Genomic DNA, 23,339 nt, shown 5'->3' with positions numbered 1-23,339 from the left:
GATGTGGGTGAGGAAAGCACAAAAATAAATTTTGAATGCTTTATCGTAGAGAAACCATTGTGGCCTGTTCCAAGTCAAAGCATTTTTGAGCAGGCTGAAACAAAATGGCGGCTTAAGACCCCTGCGAGGTGACAGCCGCCTGACGAAGATGGTGCGCTGCCATCTTGATAACTTTTTTATTTATGATGAGCACCCCCTACATTGTCTTCGAAAGGTCAGGTCAGGTATGGGAGCATGCACCGGAACAGCGTGCCGCCGCATACTTTCCGACTGTACTCCAGGGGCCTCCGTCTGGACATCCCCCAGGCTGTGATGCCTGGCCCATCCTTATCGCCTTGAGATGCCGATCAACCTGCTGCAACCACGAGGCACGCGGTCGGCCCGTTGTCCTCCTCCACTCACGAGGCTCCCGTGCTGAGAGTATCTGGTGAGCCAGATCAGCGTCCGGAACACGAGCCACATGTCCATACAGCCATCACTGATCATACAGGAAACAAATCTCATCTGAGTCTCTCTCGGCAACCACTCGTTGGACACAAAGTCCGACCAGCAATAGCCAAGGATTCTCCGAAGAGACTTGGTTCCAAAGGAGTTAAGTCTCATTCTCTCGCCTTTGGTAAGGGTCCAAGTCTCGCATCAGTAGAGCAAGACTGGAAGCACCAAGGACTTTAAAACTCTGACTTTTGTCCTCCTGTATATATACCGACACACCTCATGATCCAGTGAATCCACGACTCCCCAGGCCCGACCCAGACGTCTATCAACCTCTGGCTCACAACATGCAGAGACATAAATAACACTGCCAAGGTAAGTGACTCTCTCCGTGACCTCAACATCTTCGCCACAAACAGGCACAGACAAGACAGCAGCATCCAAGAAGTCATTGAAAGCCTGTATCTTAGTTTCGACCCAGGAAATCTGTAATCCCAGTGGTTCCGCCTCCTCATTCAGTGCCTGGAGGGCCCCCGTAAGAATATCCAGAGTCTCCGCAAAGATGACTGCATCATCTGCGAAATCAAGGTCAGAGATATTGACACTCCCAAACGATGCACCGCAGCCTGACCTCTCCGACATCCTCCCCAGAATCCAGTCCATACAAGCGCTGAAGAGTGTGGGAGCCAGTACACACCCCTGCTGAACTCCAGTAACAACTGGAAATAAGTCAGAGATGAAGTTACCACACCTTACAGCACTCAGTACCAGAGTATAGCTCAGAGATCAGATTGATCAGCGTTGGTGGCACCCCACGAAGACCAAGAATCCTCCAGAGGGCATCCCAATTCACCAAATCAAATGTTTTGCAGAGATCAACATCGGCTGCCAGCAGGCGAAACTCCCTGGCGAAACTCTCGCTTGCGTTCGGTGAGGACCCGAAGCGCAAGGCTATGGTCAATCGTTGACCTCTGGTGTAAAGCTTGACTGCTCTGGTCACTGGTGTTCGAGCAGATGGCGGCGAACCCTCTCAAGAATGATCAAAGCAAAGACCTTCCTAGCACCAAGAGCAGCGTCACCCCTCGGTAGTTGTTGCAGCCCTGGTGATCACCCTTCCCTTTCCAGAGGGGGACTACAAGGCCCCTCTTCCAGTCAGTTGGGATGATGCCTGTGCTCCAAACACAGCACAGAACTGCATGCAAAGACTCAAATACAGCATTTCCACCAGCCTTGAGAAGCTCAGCATGGATGCCACAAATCCCAGGAGCTTTGCCCCCTTTCAGCCGGTTCACCGCCGCCTATGTTTCCGCAAGTAAAGGCGGTTCACAGTTAATTGGAGGTGTGGGGGGTCAGCATTTGGGATAGCAACAGCCCTGACATCCAACTCGACAGCCGGTGGGTCAGCCTGGTACAGCCGCTCAAAGTAACCAGCCCAGCAGGCCTTCACTTCAGACTCCTCTGTCAAGAGGCCACCACCCTCTGCTCTAACTACAGTACACCTAGAGACAGGCTTAGAGGAACACAATGCACAGATTTCTCTGTAAGCAGGACGAGAATCACATGTCCACAAGTGATGCTCTACCCTTTCACAGATTCCTCGCACATAGGCCTCCTTGTCCGCCCTCAGCGAGCGTACAGTTTTACGCCTCAGCTTCCGGAACAGTTCAGCTCTGCCATCACACCTGGCCCTGTGACTGGTCGATGGTATCAAGCGTCTCCTGAGACAAAGTTCTTCTTCGCCTGACGGTGGGTTCCAAGACAGCTATCGGCAACATCAAGGATGGTGCTCTTGAAGGCACTCCACAATTCCTCAGGATCCCCCGAAGCATCCAGACCCCCACCCAAAACCCCACTCAACCTGCTCAAACTCCTCAGCTACCCTCTCCTCCTTGAGCTTGCCCACATCCAGCCGAGGCTGGGATGATAGCATTCTCTTGGATTTGAGCTGCAACTTCAGAGTTGCCACAACAAGCCTGTGGTCATTGTTGAGGAACTGAACACTCCAGTAGACCCTGCAGTTCCAGAGCATCCACCATCAATGAGCACATGGTCAATCTCCTTCGCCACAGCACCAGCATTGGAATACCAAGAGTGACGAATCCTCAGTCTCATACGCTCGTTGACCGGTGTTACCTCGACTATCATGGGAATCAGCTTATTGGACACAGCTATAGCAACTCCCTGGGCATGGTAACCGTCAAAGCAACCAGACCAGTAGTAGGTACATATTTCAATTGGGGACGCCAAATATTTCTTATTAAAATACCAAAGTGAACTGCTTCCTTCGGACATGGGTGAGATTTTTAATATGAAACGGGCAAAGCCGAGAAACGAAAAACATTTAGAATTAATTATCCTTTCGAACCCATTATAATTACCCTTTAAAATTACCTTTTAGAACCCACCAGAATTACACTTTAGAATTAAACAAGGTGGAGTAAAAAGGTTCTTCTTCATTTTTGCTGAATGGATGATTCCATTTGGAATGGTCCTGCATCTGCGCGTTGATAGTGCTTGTTGGAACGTCTGATTTACAGCTTTGAATTTGCATCGCTAACCAAGACATTTGGAAAACGGTTGTTTGTTCCTGTTGATTTGAAGTATTTTACCTCTCATCCCTCTCCCTGGCACCATACAAGCTCCATGCCTGTGTCCAGCTTGGAGCCCAGGTTGCGTCAGGTGGTGCAGGAGAGATATGGCGATACCGTTTCCCACGTGTACTTCAACAAAGGCCTATGAGCTGGCTACCCTACATGCCCAACCCAATGGAAGTCTTTCTGCCATGGATGCCAAACTTGAATAAGGAAATTGTGTGTGTGTGTGTGTATGCATCTCTGATCATTATAGAAACGGAAGTGGCTAGGCCAATTGCCTTCAAATTATACATACATCCTCAGGTTACCTAGGGTGAGGTCATGGAAAAAAAAAAATCCCCCAACCCCCTGGCGATAATGGGGAGACGTGATTTTTGCCTGTACAGAGAGAATAGTGCATGTGGCTGAACTATTAACTCTTGGTGGAGGGAGTGGGAATTGAAACTTTTTTTTTCTCTTGGAGGAAACGGGTGTTACTATCACTAAAACGAGATGCGTCTGTTCGTCCATCAGGAAAAGAAGGAACAGGCCATGAGTTTTAATGTAGCAGCTTCTGCCGTCGTGGAATAATAAAAATGGTACTGTTGGAAAGCTAACACTCTCGGACCCCAACATTCGCGGGGGGATATGTTCCTGGAAAATGCCGCGAATGTCAAATCCGTGAATAGGGGGCATTGTTTCAATGGGAAAAGAGGGGGATAGATTCCCTGCGGTTCGTAATTCATAGGGGAAAATAAAAAAATCCCGTCAAACTATGAATACGCAAAGCACAGGGCCGCAAATGTAGAAGCAGATCAGAAAAACCGCAAATAGGCCTGAGAAAATAATGTCGAATCACATGGTTGCGCACCTACAGTGGCTTTTTATGCGTGACACGTGTTAGATGCTTTTAGAACTGTAATGTGCTTAGCTGGTGGGAGATGGGTTTGCCCACATAAAAAACTGCGAATGCACGAAGCACTGAGCTGCAAACGTGAAGCACCGAGCCGCGAATACGTTGGATCCGTGAATGTCGGGGTCCGACTGTCCTCGATTTCATTGGTTGGAAAGCTAATACTGTACCGATTCCAACAAAAATGTCTTTTAATCAGAAAATTGTCTATTTTAAGTGTTTTTAGATTGAAGAAGCAGGAATATGCACTTAATGCAGCAGTTCCAAAGGGGACGTTTATTATTTATACGACAGCAGGAACACTTGAGGATACAGAACATATTATATACAGAACAACTAAGCAATAGAACAATAAAGGTATATGGAAGTAACACAAACAACAACCACAACCCCTATGACAGCAGCAAGAACTGTTATAAAAATAAATTTACACACATTTCATTTTACATCCTCAGAGACTCAGATAGATATGCAATATCTTTGTGAAATGCAACATGCTGTCTTTCGACTAAATCCGTCAGCGAAGCGATGGGTAGGTACGGCAATTCATCTCCCATAATGACTTTGTTGGACATCTCAGGTTCTTTCTTCACAGAGTCAGGTTTCCAGAGGGGACGGTTATTTACTAGTTGCACAAAAGCAATCATCGATCCCAGTGTCCTTTGGGAAGAGTAGGTGAGCTAATCGTACATCGCATAAACACCTTCACCATCCCTCAGGAGGATGTTGAGCTGGGATCACATGGCAGCATCCACTTGTTTACATCAAAGACTGCATTGGTCTCTTTCAGAGGTGATTGTCACCGACATCTTGACCAAATCCCAAATTCCTGCCCAAAGCTGCATATCAGTATTCCCAGAAATTATTTGGCCACTGCCTCTACGCAAATGAATCATGTAAAATGTTTTTAACAGAATACACACCAGCCAGTCTTACTCAGTAATATTAGCAAGCAAATCTGTCTTATTTACAGTATACAATGCTGACATACTCAGAAAATGATGAACCAGTTGTGCTTTCTACAGAATACCTTCAGGTGCTAATACAATAATCTTGTGATGATTAACACTGCAAATTGTCAAAAAAAGTTTTACTTTTTTATATTTGCCACATTTATACAAAGATGTCTAACTGAGCTCAACTGTTGAGAGATTGGCCTGGTTTTTAGGCCTCAGCCAGACCACAGTGTCACTCAGGTAGAAATCAAGCTTCCTGGCCTTATCTGGCTGCACCTGTCCATTAATAAACAATCACTACATCACAGACGTCATAAGTGTTTCACCGAGTAGACTGTGCACTTCGACATATCTGCTTTGAAACTTCTGACTTGAAACGGGCCGAAATGGGATGGTTGAAGCACCATTTACCAAACAAACACTTTTTATTTACCGGAACGTACCATGCAAGCGGTACTTTAAGCAAACTCTATATTATGACGGTGATAACGAGCTCACACTACCTCACGACTGTCTGTTTTTACCCTAATAAGTTGCCATCTTTTTCAAAACATCATTAGAAACAGATCAAGCCTGATTTAACAAACATCATTTTCCTCGACATTGGGCAGCACTGCAGGGTAACATTTTACCAAAAGGTAATTTCTTATTTAGCTATTACGAGTACACCAGCTCACTACGAAAGCGGCAGGGGGAGTCATGTTATCCTTATTATTATTGCCAATTATTATTATTACTTATGTTCGCTATTGTTATTGTTTTGTAATAACATTAATAATATGCGATTATCATTAATTTTGTTATTAAAAGTGTCTTTGGAAAATCGCCACGATAAAGTTAACTTAACATGGATATACACCTCAACACGCAACCCAATTGACGGCAATGGGGAGCGGGGAAAACCCACTCGGGAGAAAACCCCCTCGGGGAGGGGGGCAAATGAATGCGCTACAACCTTTATTGTGCAACCCTTAGTCATCCTGTCAAGTTTGGTTGAGATTGGATAAGTAACGACGGAATGTATCGCAGTCAAAAAAATCATCAGACAGACACCAAATTGCATCTTTTAGTATGATAATGTTGCAAATGTTCTGGATAAGTGGTTTTTAAATTTTTTTGTATACAAAGTCGAGTCTCGTGTAAGAGCTAACGCATTAAACACAAAAAACATAAACGGACACATAAAACATAATAAAGGGAGCAGGAGACAAAGGGAAGCACACAAACAAAACAACAGTAGAGAACAGGAACATCAGGAGATCTGTGGGGTGGGGGAGTGGGGGGGGTGCACGGTATAAAACAAGTGGACACTACTCGGAATTTCAGGAATGAAGTCGGAGATTGAAAGAGGCAGATTTGGGGTGTATTAACGGGGCTAGAAAAGATCAAGGTTTTGGATGGGGGAAGATAAGAGATGGTGGTGAACAGCTGTTTTAAAGACCTGAGGGAGGAGTGGAATTGAAGAGAGTGTGGGAGTTTGTTCCAGAGGTGAGAAAAAAGAGGAATGAAAGAGGGAAGGTGAGCAGAGTCTTGATTTTGGCAGTTTCACCAGAAAAGGGTTGCTGGCAGACATTGTGCATCCTGAAGAAATATTTGGGGGACAGAGTACAGACAGAGCTGGGGGAGCTAGACCAGAGAGGAGTCGGTAGAAGACAGAAAGACCACCAACCTGCCTGCAGTGAGAGAGAGAGAAAGGCCATCAGAATCAGCTGCATCACGGGAGATACCAATGATTAATTGGGGTTTCATAAAAAGGCTGATCACGGTTATGGTATTCAAATTTGTAAGTACAAGTACAAGCATCTTTAATTCAAGAATAAAATGTATTTGGCAACAGGTAGAACTGGGGAATGGGTGAGGACAAGAAAAATAGATAATTGTTGGGTTGTTATAAATTAAAAATAAACCAGGCAGTGTATATTTACTTTATGCTTCACAGACCCCTTCCCAAGCGATTAAAATAAGACGAACGGAAATAAGTCGGAAAGCAAGTGTTACCGGTAAAGAAAAGTTTAATGCACAAAACGACACCATCGGCTGAGGAGGTTGTCAAAACGGTATTAAGGTTGATGTCGATCACACGGTTTTGCACTTCGTGTGACGGGACAAACAACAAGTGCGAAATGCCCTCATGGCAGCTTACAGTGAAAAAGTGTACAAATTTTAATGGATTATCAAAAATGAAAGCCAAAGAGAAACAGCTGTCATGGTCAACAACACTGGCAGGTTATAACACTGAAGACTTTTGTGAATATATGCATTAAAAATGTACACGAGGTATGCGCCACAGGACGAACATGACCAGAATACATGTCCTCGCACGCTCCACATGGCACTGGGAAATAAACTCTGGAGGCTGGGAAGTCCGTTAATCCTTGAATATGGGGGCGCTCAGAAGATCCGAAGCAGAAGAGAAGGACAAGCCATTTCGAAGGAATACAGTGAATCGAGAGCGAAGGGTTCGACTTTGTTTGCTGCAATGCTTGATAGTTTTGGCCAATTTATGTGCTAGATAATGAAGCCACAGCACGTTGGAGTGAGGGTGGAATGACGACCATTCATTCCTGTGAAAACAAATAAATGAACCAAATTAATAAGGCACAACGGAAAAAAAGCTCGACTTGAAATTACATTGTATCAAACTTTGAGCAACCCATGAACACGAAATTAGGGTGAAGACGGGTGTTGGGCATTTACCTCTTGCGGTGAACGAATCCAGTATTGCAAGTGCAAGTCAGAAATCCATACGGACAGCTGCCGCAGGCCTGGAGTTACGAGGCTCATGTGCTAAAATATTTATGTTAATTTGAACGTTTCATTTGTAGGTTGCAGAGCCTGGTGTTGGCTTAGCAGTTAGGGTGCCAGCTTGGGATCCTGGGTTTGAATCCCGGTCAATCGCTGAATAAACGCCAGGGGGGTTGACTCAGCCTGTCATCCTTCCGAGGTCGGCAAATTGAGTACCAGTTCACTGGTAATTCCGTGTTTGTCGCAAGAGGCGACTAACAGGGTTGGCGGCAGGAAGGGCTCATAGCCATAAAATATTGCTTCAAAAAAGGGGACCATGGTGCCCGAAAAAGGCCAACCCCTGCTCTGCGGGGAAAAATGGCCTCCAAAGGTGGTTCTTCTTCTTCATTTGTAGGTTGCCACAAAACAAGTGGCCAAAGAATGTCATTAAATGGATTATCTGTTTGGATATTTTGGGGACGGTGGGGGTTCGGCGGGGGGAGTCTCACATGACAAGTGGCTGGATACTATAGGTTCTTGTATATCCCGACCCGCTTGTGATCAACCATTTAGGCTACAAAGGCTTTTGCGAGTGCCACGTTAAATGCTGGATTCTGTTCAAATCAATTAAAACTTTCCCTCCATATCATGAGTATCTTTCCAAGCACAAGAATAAACATTGCTTCTCAAGTTACCGGCCCGTTTCCCAAGCGTGTACCTATTTTAACAACAATCATGTTATTCATGTGTTTAATAGAATACACTATTGCGACTGTCATCCCTTTTTAACCCCCTTCCTCCAGTTGTTTTTTTTGTCTGCAAGATCGAGGCTCGTTTAAGAGTTTAAGAGCAGTTTTGATGGACATAATCACGGAGTTTTATAATATTGTCGATTCAACCCAAAACAAGCGTTACGCCTAGGTCCCCCGTCGGTGAAGTGATGCGAGTTGACAAAGTGGAAGACGGAAGGCGGCCGTCTTAGATTTTGACGTGGCGACCCAATTTTCAATAGCAATCTTCCTTATGCGTAGATACACCCACACACCAGATCAGACGTTAGTAGTTCGTTTATTTTTCAAGATATTTCGCTCACAAGGTTCAGACATATATATGGTGGTGGCCATCTTGGATTTTGACGTGGCGACCCAATTTTCAATGGCGTTCTTCCTTATGCCTAGATACACCCACACACCAGATTAGAAGTTGGTACTTCGCTTATTTTTCAAGATATTCCACTCACAAGGCAGACATACATTGCGGTGGCCATCTTGGATTTTGACGTGGGGACCCAATTTTCAATAGCGGTCTTCCTTATGCGGAGATACACCCACACACCAGATTAGACGTTAGTAGTTCGTTTATTTTTCAAGATATTTCGCTCACAAGGTTCAGACATATATATGGGTGGCGGCCATCTTGGATTTTGACGTGGCGACCCAATTTTCAATCGCGTTCTTCCTTATGCCTAGATACACCCACACACCAGATTAGAAGTTGGTACTTCGCTTATTTTTCAAGATATTCCGCTCACAAGGTTCAGACATATATATGGGTGGCGGCCATCTTGGATTTTGACGTGGCGACCCCATTTTCAATAGCGTTCTTCCTTATGCCGAGATACACCCACACACCAGATTAGAAGTTGGTACTTCGCTTATTTTTCAAGATATTCCGCTCACAAGGTTCAGACATACATGGCGTCAGACATACATGGTGGCGGCCATCTTGGATTTTGACGTGGGTTCCACCATCACCCACACACCAAATTCGAATGTGATCCTTCGCTTACGCACGCACGTACGTACGTACGCATGCATGCCAGCACGCACACACGGACGGATGGACACACGGACGGAGGGGAAAACCATAGTCCCCCTTTTATTTGGCTCCGCGGTGCGACGGGGGACAAAAAAAACCCATTGAGACCTTTCAATTCGGCCTAGTCAGGGCCAAGTTGAGTTTTTTGTGCACTCTGCCCACTGTGTCTTGTCGACCCCAAAGCACGACCACGATCACGATCATAAACGGCCGAGCTCGCTTTTCCTCTGCCGTATAACGGCGCGAAAGCAAATGAGCCTTCAAAGAGTGAATCTGTGAATGTTGATCCCTCACCCGTTCTCGGCCTTCATTTTGCGGTAAATATCAAACTGATAATCTCCTCGGCCCGTGAACAGTGTGTCGTCGGTAGCAAGGTTGGTGAACACCGTGAAACCATCTAGGTGGGTCGTGGGAGAGAAACGAGAGTTTGACCAAAGTTGACAATGCACACCAAAGAGATAAACACAAGACAATAATACCCAATGACAGAGGAAGTAACCTTTTTCGAGCCTGGATAGGGTGTAATCGATCAACCTGGTCTTGAGTCCATGTGTGGCAATGGTGTGCGTTTCACCACCGAGTACAAACACTGTTTCTTCCTCGTCAGTCTCATGAATGAGAATGTTACCCCAGTGCAGGTCTCTGCAGATGGACAAGACGACGGGGTGAAAATCATGGGAGATGGTGGCCGGAGGGGCGATGAGTTTTACATCGAATACAGGGATATGTTGCAATGGGTGAAACAACATGGAATATACTATATAGGATTCGAACCTGAGATCCCAGCACAATGAGCTGTGTGCCTTTGTATGGGATTGTCAAATGGGTAAACCTTTCATTTTGTTATTTGTGCAAAAATGGTATTCTTTGACCACCTTCCCCTGACGGCAGTCCATTATCCTTCATACGTTCCCTTTACATTTTTTTAATTCCCATCTTAACGCTTTTTGTACACCGCTCCTTTCCTTTGCCATCTCCAGACGCTGCATGGCGTCATCGTCGGGCAACGAAGGGGTACCGGCAATGACGCGTGCTGAAAGGGAGTTTTCACTCAGGTGTCTTGTTTTCTTGTTTGTATTTTCTTGTTTGTTTGTCCGGGCGAAATCTCAGCCATCCTTTGAGCTAGGAAGCTGAAATTTCGGCACAATAGTGAGCAAGTGCTTTGGCAAAAACATTATTTTTTGTTTTTTGATTAATCAATTATTTACTTAATTATTATCGATTTATTAAGTACTTGTTTATTTCCTTTCTCTTCTGGGCAGAAGACATGTCACGACAGACGCGCTTTTTATTGTGAGGCAGTTGCAGGAGAAGTACATGGAGAAGAGGAAGAAGTTGTTTCTTAGGTTTGTTGATCTGGAGAAAGCATTCGATAGGGTTCCACATGAAGTAGTGACATGGGCATTGAGGAAGTTAGGAGTGGAGGAATGGTTGATCAGAGTAGTGATGGCAATCTACAAAAGAGCACACACAGCTGTAAGGACGAAGGACGGGAACAGTGGTGAGTTTGAGGTGAAGGTGGGAGTGCATCAGGGGTTGGTACTAAGTCCACTACTATTTGTAGCTGTGATGGAGTTGCTGGCTCGGAACGTAAAGGAGGGTTTACCGTGGGAGTTGTATGCAGATGATCTGGTGTTGATTGCAGAAAGTATGGATGGACTGAAGGAGAAGATGAACAAGTGGAAGGAATGTATGGAGACAAAAGGTCTGAAGGTGAATATCGGAAAAACGAAGGTGATGGCAAGTGGTAAAGCATGTGGTGAGGTGGAAAGAACTGGGAAGTGGCCGTGTGCTGTGTGCAGGAAGGGTGTCGGAGTGAACTCCATTCAATGTACAATGTGCGCTGAGTGGGTTCATCAAAAATGTAGTGGTTTGAGAGGGTCATTAACCAGTGTGGCAGCTACATTCAAGTGTAAGGTGTGCACAGAGGGAGCTGCAGATGGAGGAAATGTTGAGTTGGATCTTGGAGACGGCATGAAGCTGGAAGGTGTGAAAACATTTTGTTACCTAGGAGACATGCAGAATGGAGAAGGTGGATCAGACTCGGCAACGGTTACTCGAGTGAGATGTGCATGGAAGACGTTTCGGGAACTGAGTGGCGTGCTGACGAAGAGGGGCTGAAGAGTTGAAGCTGAAGGGAAAGGTGTATGCTGCATGTGTGAGAAGTGTTATGATTTATGGGAGCGAGACATGGTTAATGAACGTAGAGCAGCAATGAAGGCTGGAAAGGGTGGAAATGCGAATGGTTCGGTGGATGTGTGGAGTATCGTTGAGAGAGAGGAAGACAAATGATGAATTGCGAAAGATGATGGGAATAGAGCCTGTGATTGATGCTGTGAAGAGGAACAGGTTGAGATGGTTTGGTCATGTGTTGAGGAAGGATGAAAGTGACTGATTGAGAAGAGTGATGGAAATGAATGTAGAAGGCAGTAGAGGACGGGGAAGACCGAGAAAGACTTGGCTAAAGATGGTCGAAGAAGAAATGCGGGCAAGGCGGTTAACAAGGAGAGATGCAGAAAATAGGGCAAAATGGAGAACATTGTTATGGGGACCGCAAGGCTAACCCCCGCTCTTGCAGGGAAAATGGCCTTAAAATGCCTGTTGTTGTTGTTTCTTCTGGGCATTATCTCAGGCACCTTTTGAGTTAGGAAGCTGATATTTGGACACAACAATGACCAAGTGATTTGGCTGAAAAGGATATTTTTGATTTATTGCTTTACCAATTAATTGATTAATTATTTAATTATTCGATTAATGACTCAATTTTTTTTTTTTAGTTACAGATTGGGAGGAAACGGTGGTGGTTTAGGTATTCTATTAGCCAATTGATTAATAATTTAATTATTTTATGATTATTATTTATTTAGTTTTGTTATTAATCACTTATTTATTTTCTCTCTCATCTGGGCAATATCGAGGCACCTTTTGAGTTAGGAAGCGGATATTTAGACATGACAATGACCAAGTGATTTGGCTGTAAAGGATATTTTAGATTTATTGCTTAATCAATGAATCGATTAATTATTTAATTATTCGATTAATGACTCAATTTTTTTTTTTTTGTTACAGATTGGGATGAAACGATGGTGGTTTAGGTATTCTATTAGCAAATAGATTAATAATTTAATTATTTTACAATTATTATTTTTTAGTTTTGTTATTAATCACTTATTTATTTTCTCTCTCTCATCTGGGCCTCTCATTTGGGCCTCTCATTTACGCCTGGTGTTGGCTTAGCGGTTAGGGTGCCGGCTTGGGATCCTAGGATCCTGGGTTTGAATCCCGGTCGATCGCTGAATTAACGCCAGGGGGGTTGACTCAGCCTGTCATCCTTCTGAAGTCGGCAAATTGAGTACCAGTTCACTGGTAATTCCCTGTGTGTCACAAAAGGCGACTAACAGGGTTGGTGGCAAGAAGGGCATCCGGCCATAAAACATTGCTTCAAAAAGGGGACCACGGTGCCCGAAAAAGACCAACCTAGGCACACCTGAGCACACCTGAGCTCCTCCTAGGCACACCTGAGCTCCTCACCACATACAAGGCTTTCATCCGCAGCTCAATGGAATACTGTTCTCCCCTATGGGCTGGTGCTCCTGCCTCACACCTGGCTCGGCTTCACGCTGTTGAATCCAAAGCTTTCAGAATCATTGGAATCTCCCGCGATGAAGCTATCTCTGAGGGCCTTTCACTCACTCACCGCAGGCAGGTAGGTGGTCTTTCTGTCTTCTACCGACTCATCTCCGGCCTTGCTCCCCCAGCTCTCTCTGTGCTCTGTCCCCCAAATATTCCTACAGGTCGCAGAAGATCTGCCAGCCACCCTCTGATGGTTAAACTGCCGAAATCTCGGCTCTCTGCTCACCTTCACTCTTTCATTCCTCTTTTCTCCCGCCTCTGGAACAAACTCCCACACTCACTTCAATCACACTCCTCCCTCCAGGTCTTCAAAACAGCTGTTCACCACCATCTCTTATCTTCCCCCATCCAAAACCTTGATCTTTTCTACCCCCACTAATTCACCCCAGATCCACCTTGTTTGAAATTCCAACTTCTTTCCTGGAAGTCTTGGCAGTGTCCATATGTTTTATACCTCTCCCACCCCCCCCCCCCTTCCCATGCCTTCCCCCCAAAGCCCTCTCCCTCCCACAGTTCTCTCGATGTCTCCATGTCTCTCGGTCCCTGCTCTCAAATGTTGTGTTTGTGTCCTTCCCCCTCTCTCCCCATCTTGTCTACCGCTCCCGATGTTACTTGTTTTGTGTGTCTGTTTGTCTTTCTGTGTGATTAATGCTCGCTCTTTCACGAGCCTCGATCTTGTATACAAAAAAAAAAAAAAAAAAAAAACCCCCTGCTCTGAGGGGGAAAATGGCCTCTAAAGGTGGTTTCTTTATCTGGGAAATATCGCAGGCGCCTTTTGAGCTATGAAGCTGATATTTGGACACGATAGTGACCAAGTGATGGGGCTGTGGAAGAAAATTAATTATTTGTGTGCTTAATTTGTGTGACTGAGTGGATGTTTTCTTGAGCCTCCACCATTTGTTGCAAACACTTAAGTTTTAATAGTTTTAATTGCTTGCTTAAGCTTCATTAACACATATATTAATCAGCATTAAGTGTATTCTAATAAAACCTACCCGTCCAACTATTTGTCTGAGAGCTTTGGACAAGGTTTGAGATCTCTGTCTGCAGCTGACAAACTTTCGCAGGGCTGGCTCGTGTGCAAACCCCTGGAGCGACCAGCCTGCTCGTCTGAGGTTGGCTTATCGGCGCATCGGCCAGTTTGAAGTATAAAGGAAATAGTTTCTTTTAATTAAGTAGTCGTAGGACAAATATTTAATACTTTCTTATCAAGTTTATGAAGGTCCAATCCGTGTTGCATGACGTACCGAACCAATAATTAAAGTTTCATAAGCATTCTTTGTTCTCCAAAAGATTTTCATATTTACTTTCATGATTTCAAGTTTAACTACACATAATCCATATGATTCAACTTATATACAACAAATTTCTCTATTTAGGAATATGAGCAAGTGTATTGCAGTTCTGAAACTATATTGCAAGGTGTCAGCAATTGTAACTGATTAAAACATTTTCTCCCTTTGAGAATAAATAATTGCCTGGCAATTCAGTGGGAGTTCCCTGTTTAAATGGAAATCACACACTTTCTCTTGTCGGCTTACACAACTGTGGGTTCATGCTCTATTAATTTGATACAAGTTATGGGAATGTTCTGAGACAAAATGGGAAATGCATTAAGATATAACTGCACCTTCACAATAACTGAGAATTGTACTTTCTGTAACCCAAAATCTCTCCCAAGATGAAAGGAGATTGGGATAAACCAGATGGCCTCCGTCACGGAATCGAGTTGTTATCTTTAGAGTAGTAGACCCTGTTTGTACTGAATTGCAAGACAAGCCAGATTCTTTGCTGAACATTTCAATCACTATTTGACATTTATGGCTGGAAAAAGAGATAACGACCATGGAAAGACCTGCAGTACCATGGATGGATCCAACAGATGGCGCTGAGAGACCACAAAATGCTGCTGCCTTCATTGTTAATTTGAAAAAGTTTCTTGAATCTCTTGCAACTTTTCTTATCTCGTTCCCCCATCCCCCGAAATGAGCTCTTTTTTTTTTTTCTCTGTGTGTCTGTCTCTCTCTGTCTGTGTCTCTCTCTGTCTGTCTGTGTCTGTCTCTGTCTGTCTGTCTCTGTCTGTCTGTCTGTCTGTCTGTCTCTCTCTCTCTGTTCTTCACAAAACTATAAGAAGACTGTGCTGCACCTATGCTTTAGGATTTTTGCTTAGGAATTGTTTTGTGTGTGTTCTTCTTGGATCTGGATCCTTGCCAAGTGGTTTTCTGGATTATTTGACGTATATCTTCCTTGTAACCCAAGCAAAGTCCTCCACGCGAATTAAAAATCTGTCAATCATCTTCTGAAAAGTTGGGACAATTTAATTCTTGAGTCTGTCAATCATTTCAAGGCTAAATTAAATTAGTTCCACAACAGGGCTATAAAAGATATTTTGGATTTATTGATTAATCAATTAATTTTATTTATTGATTAGTCAATTAATCGATTAATTATTTATTTTTTGATTAATTGAATTATATAGTTTTCAAAAAGCTACAGATTCGGATGAAACTGGTGGTTTTTATTTTAATACCACTGGTGGTATTTTACGATTATAATATATTTATTTTAATTTCACAATTAATCAATCAATTTATTGTATACCTCTCCCTCCCAATACAATCTGCATGTGCTAGAGCATGTTATTTATTTATTTGGCATAGGGGCGGTGTACTTTGAATGTATCTGTACTTGTTGCTTATTCTTTCCCTGCCAACACTTTTTTCTCAATTTACCCCCATCATTTTTGTACACTCGTTACTGAACCGATGTGACCAAACCGCCCCAGATAACACACCTGTGCTCAAACTTCAGAGTCTCCTCTGCAACAGCCAATGCAGCGATGACCTGTTTGAGCACACTGATGCCCTGCTCCGGGGAGTGCAGCTAGGGACGGGATAGAGAGATAGAGGTGGTCGGAAAAAGAAAGAGGGGAAAACAAAACTGAGCTTGCAAGCAAGTTTTAGAGCATGGTTACATAAACTAAAAACACATTACCACCTTGAGCTCAAGAAAGTACTTTTTATTACTTGCAAAATCGAAGATTTTTCAAGTATATAGGTCGGTTCCGTTTGTGGGGTTTTTTTTGTTTGTTTTTTTGTATACTGAATCGAAGCTCGTGAAAGAGCTAACATTTATTTCACAAACAAATCAACCAGACAAACAAAATATATAAAAAGAGGGAGCGGAAGACAAGATGGGGAGAGAAGGGGAAGCACAAAAACATAACATTTGAGAGCAGGGAGATGTGTGGGAGGGGGAGAGCTTGGGGGGAGTTTGATTCAACCATTCAAGATTCAACCACCAAGTTCTGTCTGTTTGTTTGTTTGTTTGTAACCGGCCTACAGGTCACAATTTTCAACCGATCTTCACAAAACTTCACCAAACGGTAAAGTTGGTCAAAAACCAGAAGCCTATTGTTTTTGGGGTCAATAGGTCAAAAGGTCACCAACTTTGCTAAATTTCTAAAATCCTCAATTTTCATCCGATTGACTTGAAATTTGAAGAGGACTTGCATATCCGGTCACTGAATTCAACCACCAAGTATTTTTGAGGTCAACATAGGCCAAATGGTCAACATAGGCCAAATTTCTAAAATCCTCAATTTTCATCCAATTGACTTGAAATTTGAAGAGGACTTGCATATCTGGTCACTGAATTCAACCACCAAGTATTCTTGATGTCAACATAGGCCAAAAGGTCAACATAGGCCAAAAGGTCAACATGGGCCACATTTCTAAAATCCTCAAGTTTCATCTTTTTGACTTGAAATTTGAAGAGGACTTGCACATTGAGTCACTAAATAGGGAAACAAAATATTTTTGAGGTCAAAAGGTCAAAGGTCAACTCAAGGTCAACCTTCCAAAATCATCATTTTTCATCTGAAAAATCGTCACTTTTCTTCCTGTTGACCTGAGCTTTGATCAAGATTGTCAATTTTAATCTTGATGAAATGAACAATTTGCTGCATCAATGGAATTTTTTTTCTTGGTGGTGCTGGGCGGATTTTGCAAGTATCGTGCTCCGTATGACGTCTTCTTGTTCATTTTTTATTATTTGATTTGATTCAACATCTCTCAAAATACAACGTTCTCGACAAAGGAAAGTGCAGAAGTAAGTTAGACCCATCCATGCACACATAGATTAACCCATTGGAGCACTTTACTGATTCCATGTAAAGAAAATCCGCTCCAATGTTTTCTGTTTGTTATAACGAATTGCTACTTATTAATCAATTCCACTTGACGAAGGCTACATGCCTAAATGTATATTTATGCTTCTGTATTTTACCATTTGCGTGATTTCCCACGGGAACATCCGAACCAAAATGCTAGTACATAGTGTGCCAATTATTTATCATGTTCGGATTCAACTTCCCGGTGTGTACCCCGGTTTAGAATAGGTACACTGCATCCCTGCATGTCGTAAGAGGCGACTAAAAGGGTTGGCGTCAAGAAGGGCATCCGGCCATAAAGCATTGCCTCAAAAAGGGAACCAAGACATATACAATTACATATGGGCAGGGTACCCCCGTGGGGGTCGTCACCCCCTCTCGTCAAAAATGGAGGTGGGGAACCCGATCAAAGCAAGGGTGGAAATGACTCCATTTATGATGAAACGTCTCATGCCCGACGTGGAGATCGGTTTCTGAGGTTTCGGACATGGAATGTAGGGACAATGACAGGAAGATCACAGGAGAAGTGGTGGAAATATTGGTCAGAAGAAGAGTGGACATATGTTGTGTACAGGAGACGAGACGGAAGGGAAGTGGTGTGAGAATGGTGAAGGGTAGGCAGGGACAGAAATACAAGTTTGTGTGGCAAGGTTGCCCGGAAGGCGTGCATGGTGTTGGTGTCCTGTTTTCTGAGGAGTTTGTAGATGGTGTGGTGAGTGTGACTCGAATGAGTGAAAGGTTGATGATGGTGAGAATGATGATTGGAAAGCTCTTGGTGAACGTCATCGCGGGATATGCTCCGCAGGTCAGTCGGATGGTTGAAGAGGAGGAAAATTTCTGGTGTGCAATAGAGAAACTGATGGAAAACGTGAAAGATGAGGAAGTTGTGGTCGGAGGAGACCTAAATGGACATGTGGGAAGGAGTATAGACGGTTTTGAGGGAGTTCATGGGGGTTACGGATATGGTGTGAGGAATGGAGAAGGTGAAAGGATTTTGAAGTTTGCTGATGGAGCTGGTTTGTTGATTTGTAATACTCAGTTCCAGAAAGAGGATAATACGCTTGTTACATACACATCAGGTGGGTCGACGACAACCGTTGACTACCTGATGGTGCATAGGCGAGACAGGGGCGAGACATAGGCGAGACCTCCCTGGTGATCCTGGGGGAGGAGGCTGTTTCACAGCACCACTTGGTTGTCTGCAACATAAGGGTGACAGGTGCGAGGAGAGCTCGGCGGGTGAAGTAACAACCGAGAATGAAGGTGTGGAGGTTGAAAGAGGTGACAGTGAGGGAGGCATTAAAAGAGAGGCTGAGTTGGTTGTAGAGGATGATGTGGTTGAGCTTGAAAGTGGTTGGATGTCAATGAAAGATAGTCTGTTGGGAGCCATTGGTGAGGGATGTGGATGGACAAAAGGACCACCAAGGCACTCGGAAACATGGTGGTGGGATGATGAAGTTTGAAAGAGGATTGACGAGAAGAGGAAGAAGTTCAAGGAGTGGCAGAACGCGAAGGGTACGGGGACAGAAAATGCAGAGCATGAAAGTTATAAGGCAGCCAAGAAGGCTGCAAAGAAAGAGGTAGCAAAGGCGCAGGAGGCATGTAGGAAAATGTTCGGAGAACGCTTGGATTCGGAAGAGGGTCAGAGAGCGGTATTCAGGATTGCAAAGCAGATAGCGAAAGAGAGGTGTGATGTGATAGGGGCGAGTTGCTTGAAGGACGAAGTGGGACAAATCGTTGTGGACCCAGATGGACTTAAAGGAAGATGGAAGAGATATATGGAAATGCTGTTAAATGCAGAGAATGAATGGGATGGCAACATCGAGAGTAACTAAGTTTTAGGACCGGCAGAGAAGATAACTGAGAAGGAAGTTGAGGAAGCGATAAAAGCAATGAAGAGTAGAAAAGCGGGAGGGCCGACGGGAGTTGTGGGAGATATGTTGAAGGCAGTGGGAAGTTAGGGGTGTGAAAAGAATGACAGAGATCTGTAATCTGGTGATGAAAGAAGGCCACATTCCAGTGGATTGGGAACTGAGTACCCTCGTCCCTCTATACAAGGGGAAAGGTGAGCTTCTGGACTGTGGTTCGTATGGAGCGATAAAGTTATTAGAGCATGAAAGAAAGAAAGAAAGAACCACCTTTAGAGGCCATTTTTCCCCACAGAGCAGGGGTTGGCCTTTTTTGGGCACCGTGGTCCCCTTTTTGAAGCAATGTTTTACGGCCGGATGCTCTTCCTGCCACCAACCCTGTTAGTCACCTTTTGCGACACACAGGGAATTACCAGTGAGCTGGTACTCAATTTGCCGAACTCAGAATGATGACAGGCTGAGTCAACCCCCCTGGAGTTAATTCAGCGATCGACCGGGATTCAAACCGGCAGAGATGTGATGGGCTAACCATCGATATTTATCGATCGGGCTAACCCCCGCTCTAGCAGGGAAAATGGCCTTTAAAATGCAGGTTGTTGTTGACCGGGATTCAAACCCAGGATCCTAGGATCCCTAGCCGGCACCCTAACGCGAAGCCAACACCAGGCTAAAGTTATAAGAGCATGGAATGAAGGTATTGGAAAGGGTGTTGGAGAAGAGGATAAGCAAAAAAGTGAAGATCGACGAAATGCAGTTTGGATTTATGCCAGGAAGAGGAACGACAGACATGCTTTTTATTGCAGGGCAGTTGCAGGTGAAGTACATGGAGAAGAGGAAGAAGTGTTTCTTGGGTTTGTTGATCTGGAGAAAGAGTTCGATAGGGTCCCACACGAAGTAGTGACATGGGCATTGAGGAAGTTAAGAGTGGAGGAATGGTTGATCGGAGTGGTGATGGCAATGTACGAAAGAGCGCGCACAGCTTTAAGGATGAAGGACGGGAAAAGTGGTGAGTTTGAGGTGAAGGTGTCGGAACTAAGTTCACTACTATTTGTAGCTGTGATGGAGGTGCTGGCTTGGAACATAAAGGAGGGTTTACCGTGGGAGTTGTTGTATGCAGATGATCTGGTGTTGATTGCGGAGAGTATGGATGGCCTGAAGGAGAAGATTAACAAGTGGAAGGAATGTATGGAAGCAAAGAGGTCTGAAGGTGAATATCGGAAAGACGAAGGTGATGGCAAGTGATAAAGCATGTGGTGAAGTGGAAAGAACTGGGAAGTGGCCGTGTGCTGTGTGCAGGAAGAAGGGTGTCGGAGTGAAATCCTTTCAATGTACAATGTGCGCTGAGTGGGTTCATCAAAAATGTAGTGGTCTGAGAGGGTCCTTAACCAGTGTGGCAGCTACATTCAAGTGTAAGGTGTGTACAAAAGGGAGCTGCAGATGGAGGAAATATTGAGTTGGATCTTGGACACAGCATGAAGCTGGAAGGTATGAAAACATTTTGCTACCGAGGAGACATGCTGAATGGAGAAGGTGGATCAGACTCGGCAACGGTTGCTTGAGAGATGTGCATGGAAGAAGTTTCGGGAACTGAGTGGCGTGCTGAGGAGGAGGGGAGTGTCGCTGAAGCTTTTTTCTTTTTTTTTTGTATACAGAATCGAGGCTCGTGAAAGAGCTAACATTTATTTCATAAACAAATCAAACAGACAAACAAAATATATGAAAAGAGGGAGCGGAAGACAAGATGGGGAGAGAAGGGGAAGCACACAAACACAACATTTGAGAGCAGGGAGATGTGTGGGAGGCGTGGGAAGGGGGGAGGAGGCGTGGGAAGGGGGGGGGGGGGTGGGAGAAGTATAAAACACAAGGACCCCAAGGACTTCCAGGACAGAAGTTGGTATTTTTAAAAAGTGGATTTGGGGTGAAATTAGCGGGGGTAGAAAAGATCAAGGTTTTGGGTGGGGGAAGATAAGAGATGGTGGTGAACAGCTGTTTTAAAGACCTGGAGGGTGGAGTGGGATTGAAGAGAGTGAGGGAGTGTGTTCCAGAGGCGGGAGAAAAGAGGAATGAAGGAGTGAAGGTGAGCAGAGAGTCTTGATTTTGGCAGTTTAACCATAAGAGGGGTTGCAGGCAGATCTTGTGCGACCTGTAGGAATATTTGGGGGACAGAGCCCAGAGAGCTGGGGGAGCAAGGCCGGAGAGGAGTCGGTAAAAGACAGAAAGACCACCAACCTGCCTGCGGTGAGCGAGTGAAAGGCCCTCAGAATCAGCTTCATCGCAGGAGATTCCAGTGATTCTGAAAGCTTCGGTTTCAACAGCGTGAAGACGAGCTAGGTGTGAGGCAGGAGCACCAGCCCAGAGGGGAGAGCAGTATTCCATTGAGCTGCGGATGAAAGCCTTGTATGTAGTGAGGAGCTCAGGTGTGCCAAGGAAGGACTTCGCACGACGCAGGATGCCCAGTCGGCGAAGGGAAAGGTGTATGCTGCATGTGTGAGAAGAATTATGATTTATGGGAGCGAAAAATAGGTAATGAACGTAGAGCAGCACCGACGGCTGGAAAGGGTGGAAAGGGTGGAAACGCGAATGGTTCAGTGGATGTGTGGAGTATCGTTGAAAGAGAGGAAGACAAATGATGAATTGTGGAAGATGATGGGAATAGAGTCCGTGATGGATGCTGTGAAGAGAACCAGGTTGAGATGGTTTGGTCATGTGTTGAGGAAGGATGAAAGCGACTGGTTGAGAAGAGTGATGGAAATGAATGTAGAAGGAAGTAGATGATGGGGAAGACCAAGAAAGACTTAGCTGAAGGTGGTGGAAGAAGACTTGCAGGCATGGGAGTTAACAAGGGGAGATGTAGAAAATAGGGAAAAATGGAGAAGATTGTCATGGGGCCCGCAAGGCTATCCCCCGATCTAGCAGGGGAAATGGCCTTAAAATGCCTGTTGTTGTTTGTTGTTGTATTCAACTGGAATTTGTGTGGAAACACCACAAAAGCCTCGCCCTATGGCTGGAAATGGGTGAGAGTATTAGTTGGTCACATCCTAGCCCAGCTGGGTTTTTGGCTTTGACTATCAAATCTTATCTTATTAGTCCCCGACCGGTGCACACCTGAGGGGACTATCGGTTGTCAGTCAGTCAGTCAGTCAGTCAGTCAGTCCGTCCGTCCGTCACGCAAAGAACAGTTTTCCGGACTTTTTTTCTAAACGCTTAATGCTAACGATTTCAAACTTGGCACATGGTTTCCTCATGATAAGATACAGATCAAGTTCGATAAGATACAGATCTTATAAGATACAGATCAAGATCATTTTTGACAAAGTTATGGCACTTTGAACTTTGGGAATTCTGATAATTCTGATGATCCTTAACTCAGTGCCATTTCAAGTTTTAATTTCCTTTAAAAAAGATTTTCTCTGCAATAATAGGACCGATTGAGATCAAATTTTCATCGTAGGGGCGACTCGGTCTGTGGAATATTTTAATAGTAATTATGACATCACATGCCACGTGGTTCGGCCGCCATATTGTTTTTCGTGAAAACACGAAAACCCCCTTTTTCTCTGCAACGGCTGAACAGATCGAGGCCAGACTTTGCAGGCATAATTGCATACCCATGACGAACAAAAAAGTCAGTGAACATGACGTCATGCATCACATGGTTTCAGAGTTATAATGCATTTATTTAGTTATGACGTTTTTAAGCATGAACCTTTAAAAGCTCCTTCGTCATTTTTGATCCAATCGAGGGGAAACCTCACAGATCTGTTCAGCATGTCAGTCTACTAAAATGTCCTTTTGGAATTTGCGATAGGTCACGTGGTTTGGCAGATATCGTTAATTAAACGAAAATATTAAAAAAATGGATATCTCTTGTTTATTCTAGAGTTCTCCTCAAGCCGCACCGCGCGCCCTCAGCCTCGTCTGCGAACGTCAAAAGCGTGACACAGCGCACGCTTTTGGGAGGGGCGGAGCCAAGCCAACCAACATATATATATATATATATATATATATATACACATACACACACATCGATCATTGATCGTGAACCGGAAAATATAATAAATTACTGATATTTAGCGACTCGAACGGTTCTTTATCAACAACTTATTTTGTCGTGCTTCTGCTGACCTGTCTGCAAGGTGTATAAATCGAAGTCCCGAGTGCGATTCACAGGTGAGCCCATCCTGAGGTAATTAGCGATTGGGAACGATTCAGAACTTGTGGGTAAATAACCCTTGGTAATTTCCCCAACAG

The 23,339-nt window shown here is 44.4% G+C and overlaps 2 protein-coding genes across 3 annotated transcripts in view; one reads left to right on the top strand and one right to left on the bottom strand.

Moving 5' to 3' along the window:
- Positions 1-5,181, top strand: part of SFXN2 (sideroflexin 2) — a 43,897-nt gene extending 38,716 nt beyond the window's left edge. For both annotated transcript variants that reach the window (XM_068099844.2, XM_068099854.2), the window contains exon 12: positions 3,072-5,181. In XM_068099844.2, coding sequence (XP_067955945.1) covers positions 3,072-3,171 — 100 coding nt within the window. In that variant the 3' untranslated portion in view covers positions 3,172-5,181. The remainder of the gene's footprint in view (positions 1-3,071) is intronic.
- Positions 4,168-15,932, bottom strand: LOC137414354 (serine/threonine-protein kinase haspin; the record flags this gene model as incomplete). Its single annotated transcript, XM_078769448.1, has 4 exons — positions 4,168-7,438; positions 9,711-9,813; positions 9,916-10,058; positions 15,844-15,932. Coding segments are annotated over 4 exons (531 nt in total), but the record flags the coding sequence as incomplete, so codon positions are not given.
- Between the last annotated feature and the right edge of the window lie 7,407 nt (positions 15,933-23,339).

The sequence above is a fragment of the Myxine glutinosa genome, unplaced genomic scaffold (genome assembly GCF_964187855.1).
Source record: "Myxine glutinosa unplaced genomic scaffold, kmMyxGlut1.1 SCAFFOLD_2598, whole genome shotgun sequence".
NCBI classification, from domain to species: domain Eukaryota; kingdom Metazoa; phylum Chordata; class Myxini; order Myxiniformes; family Myxinidae; genus Myxine; species Myxine glutinosa.
Note: the sequence above shows the minus strand (reverse complement) of the source record. Positions and strands in the feature narration are given on the sequence as shown.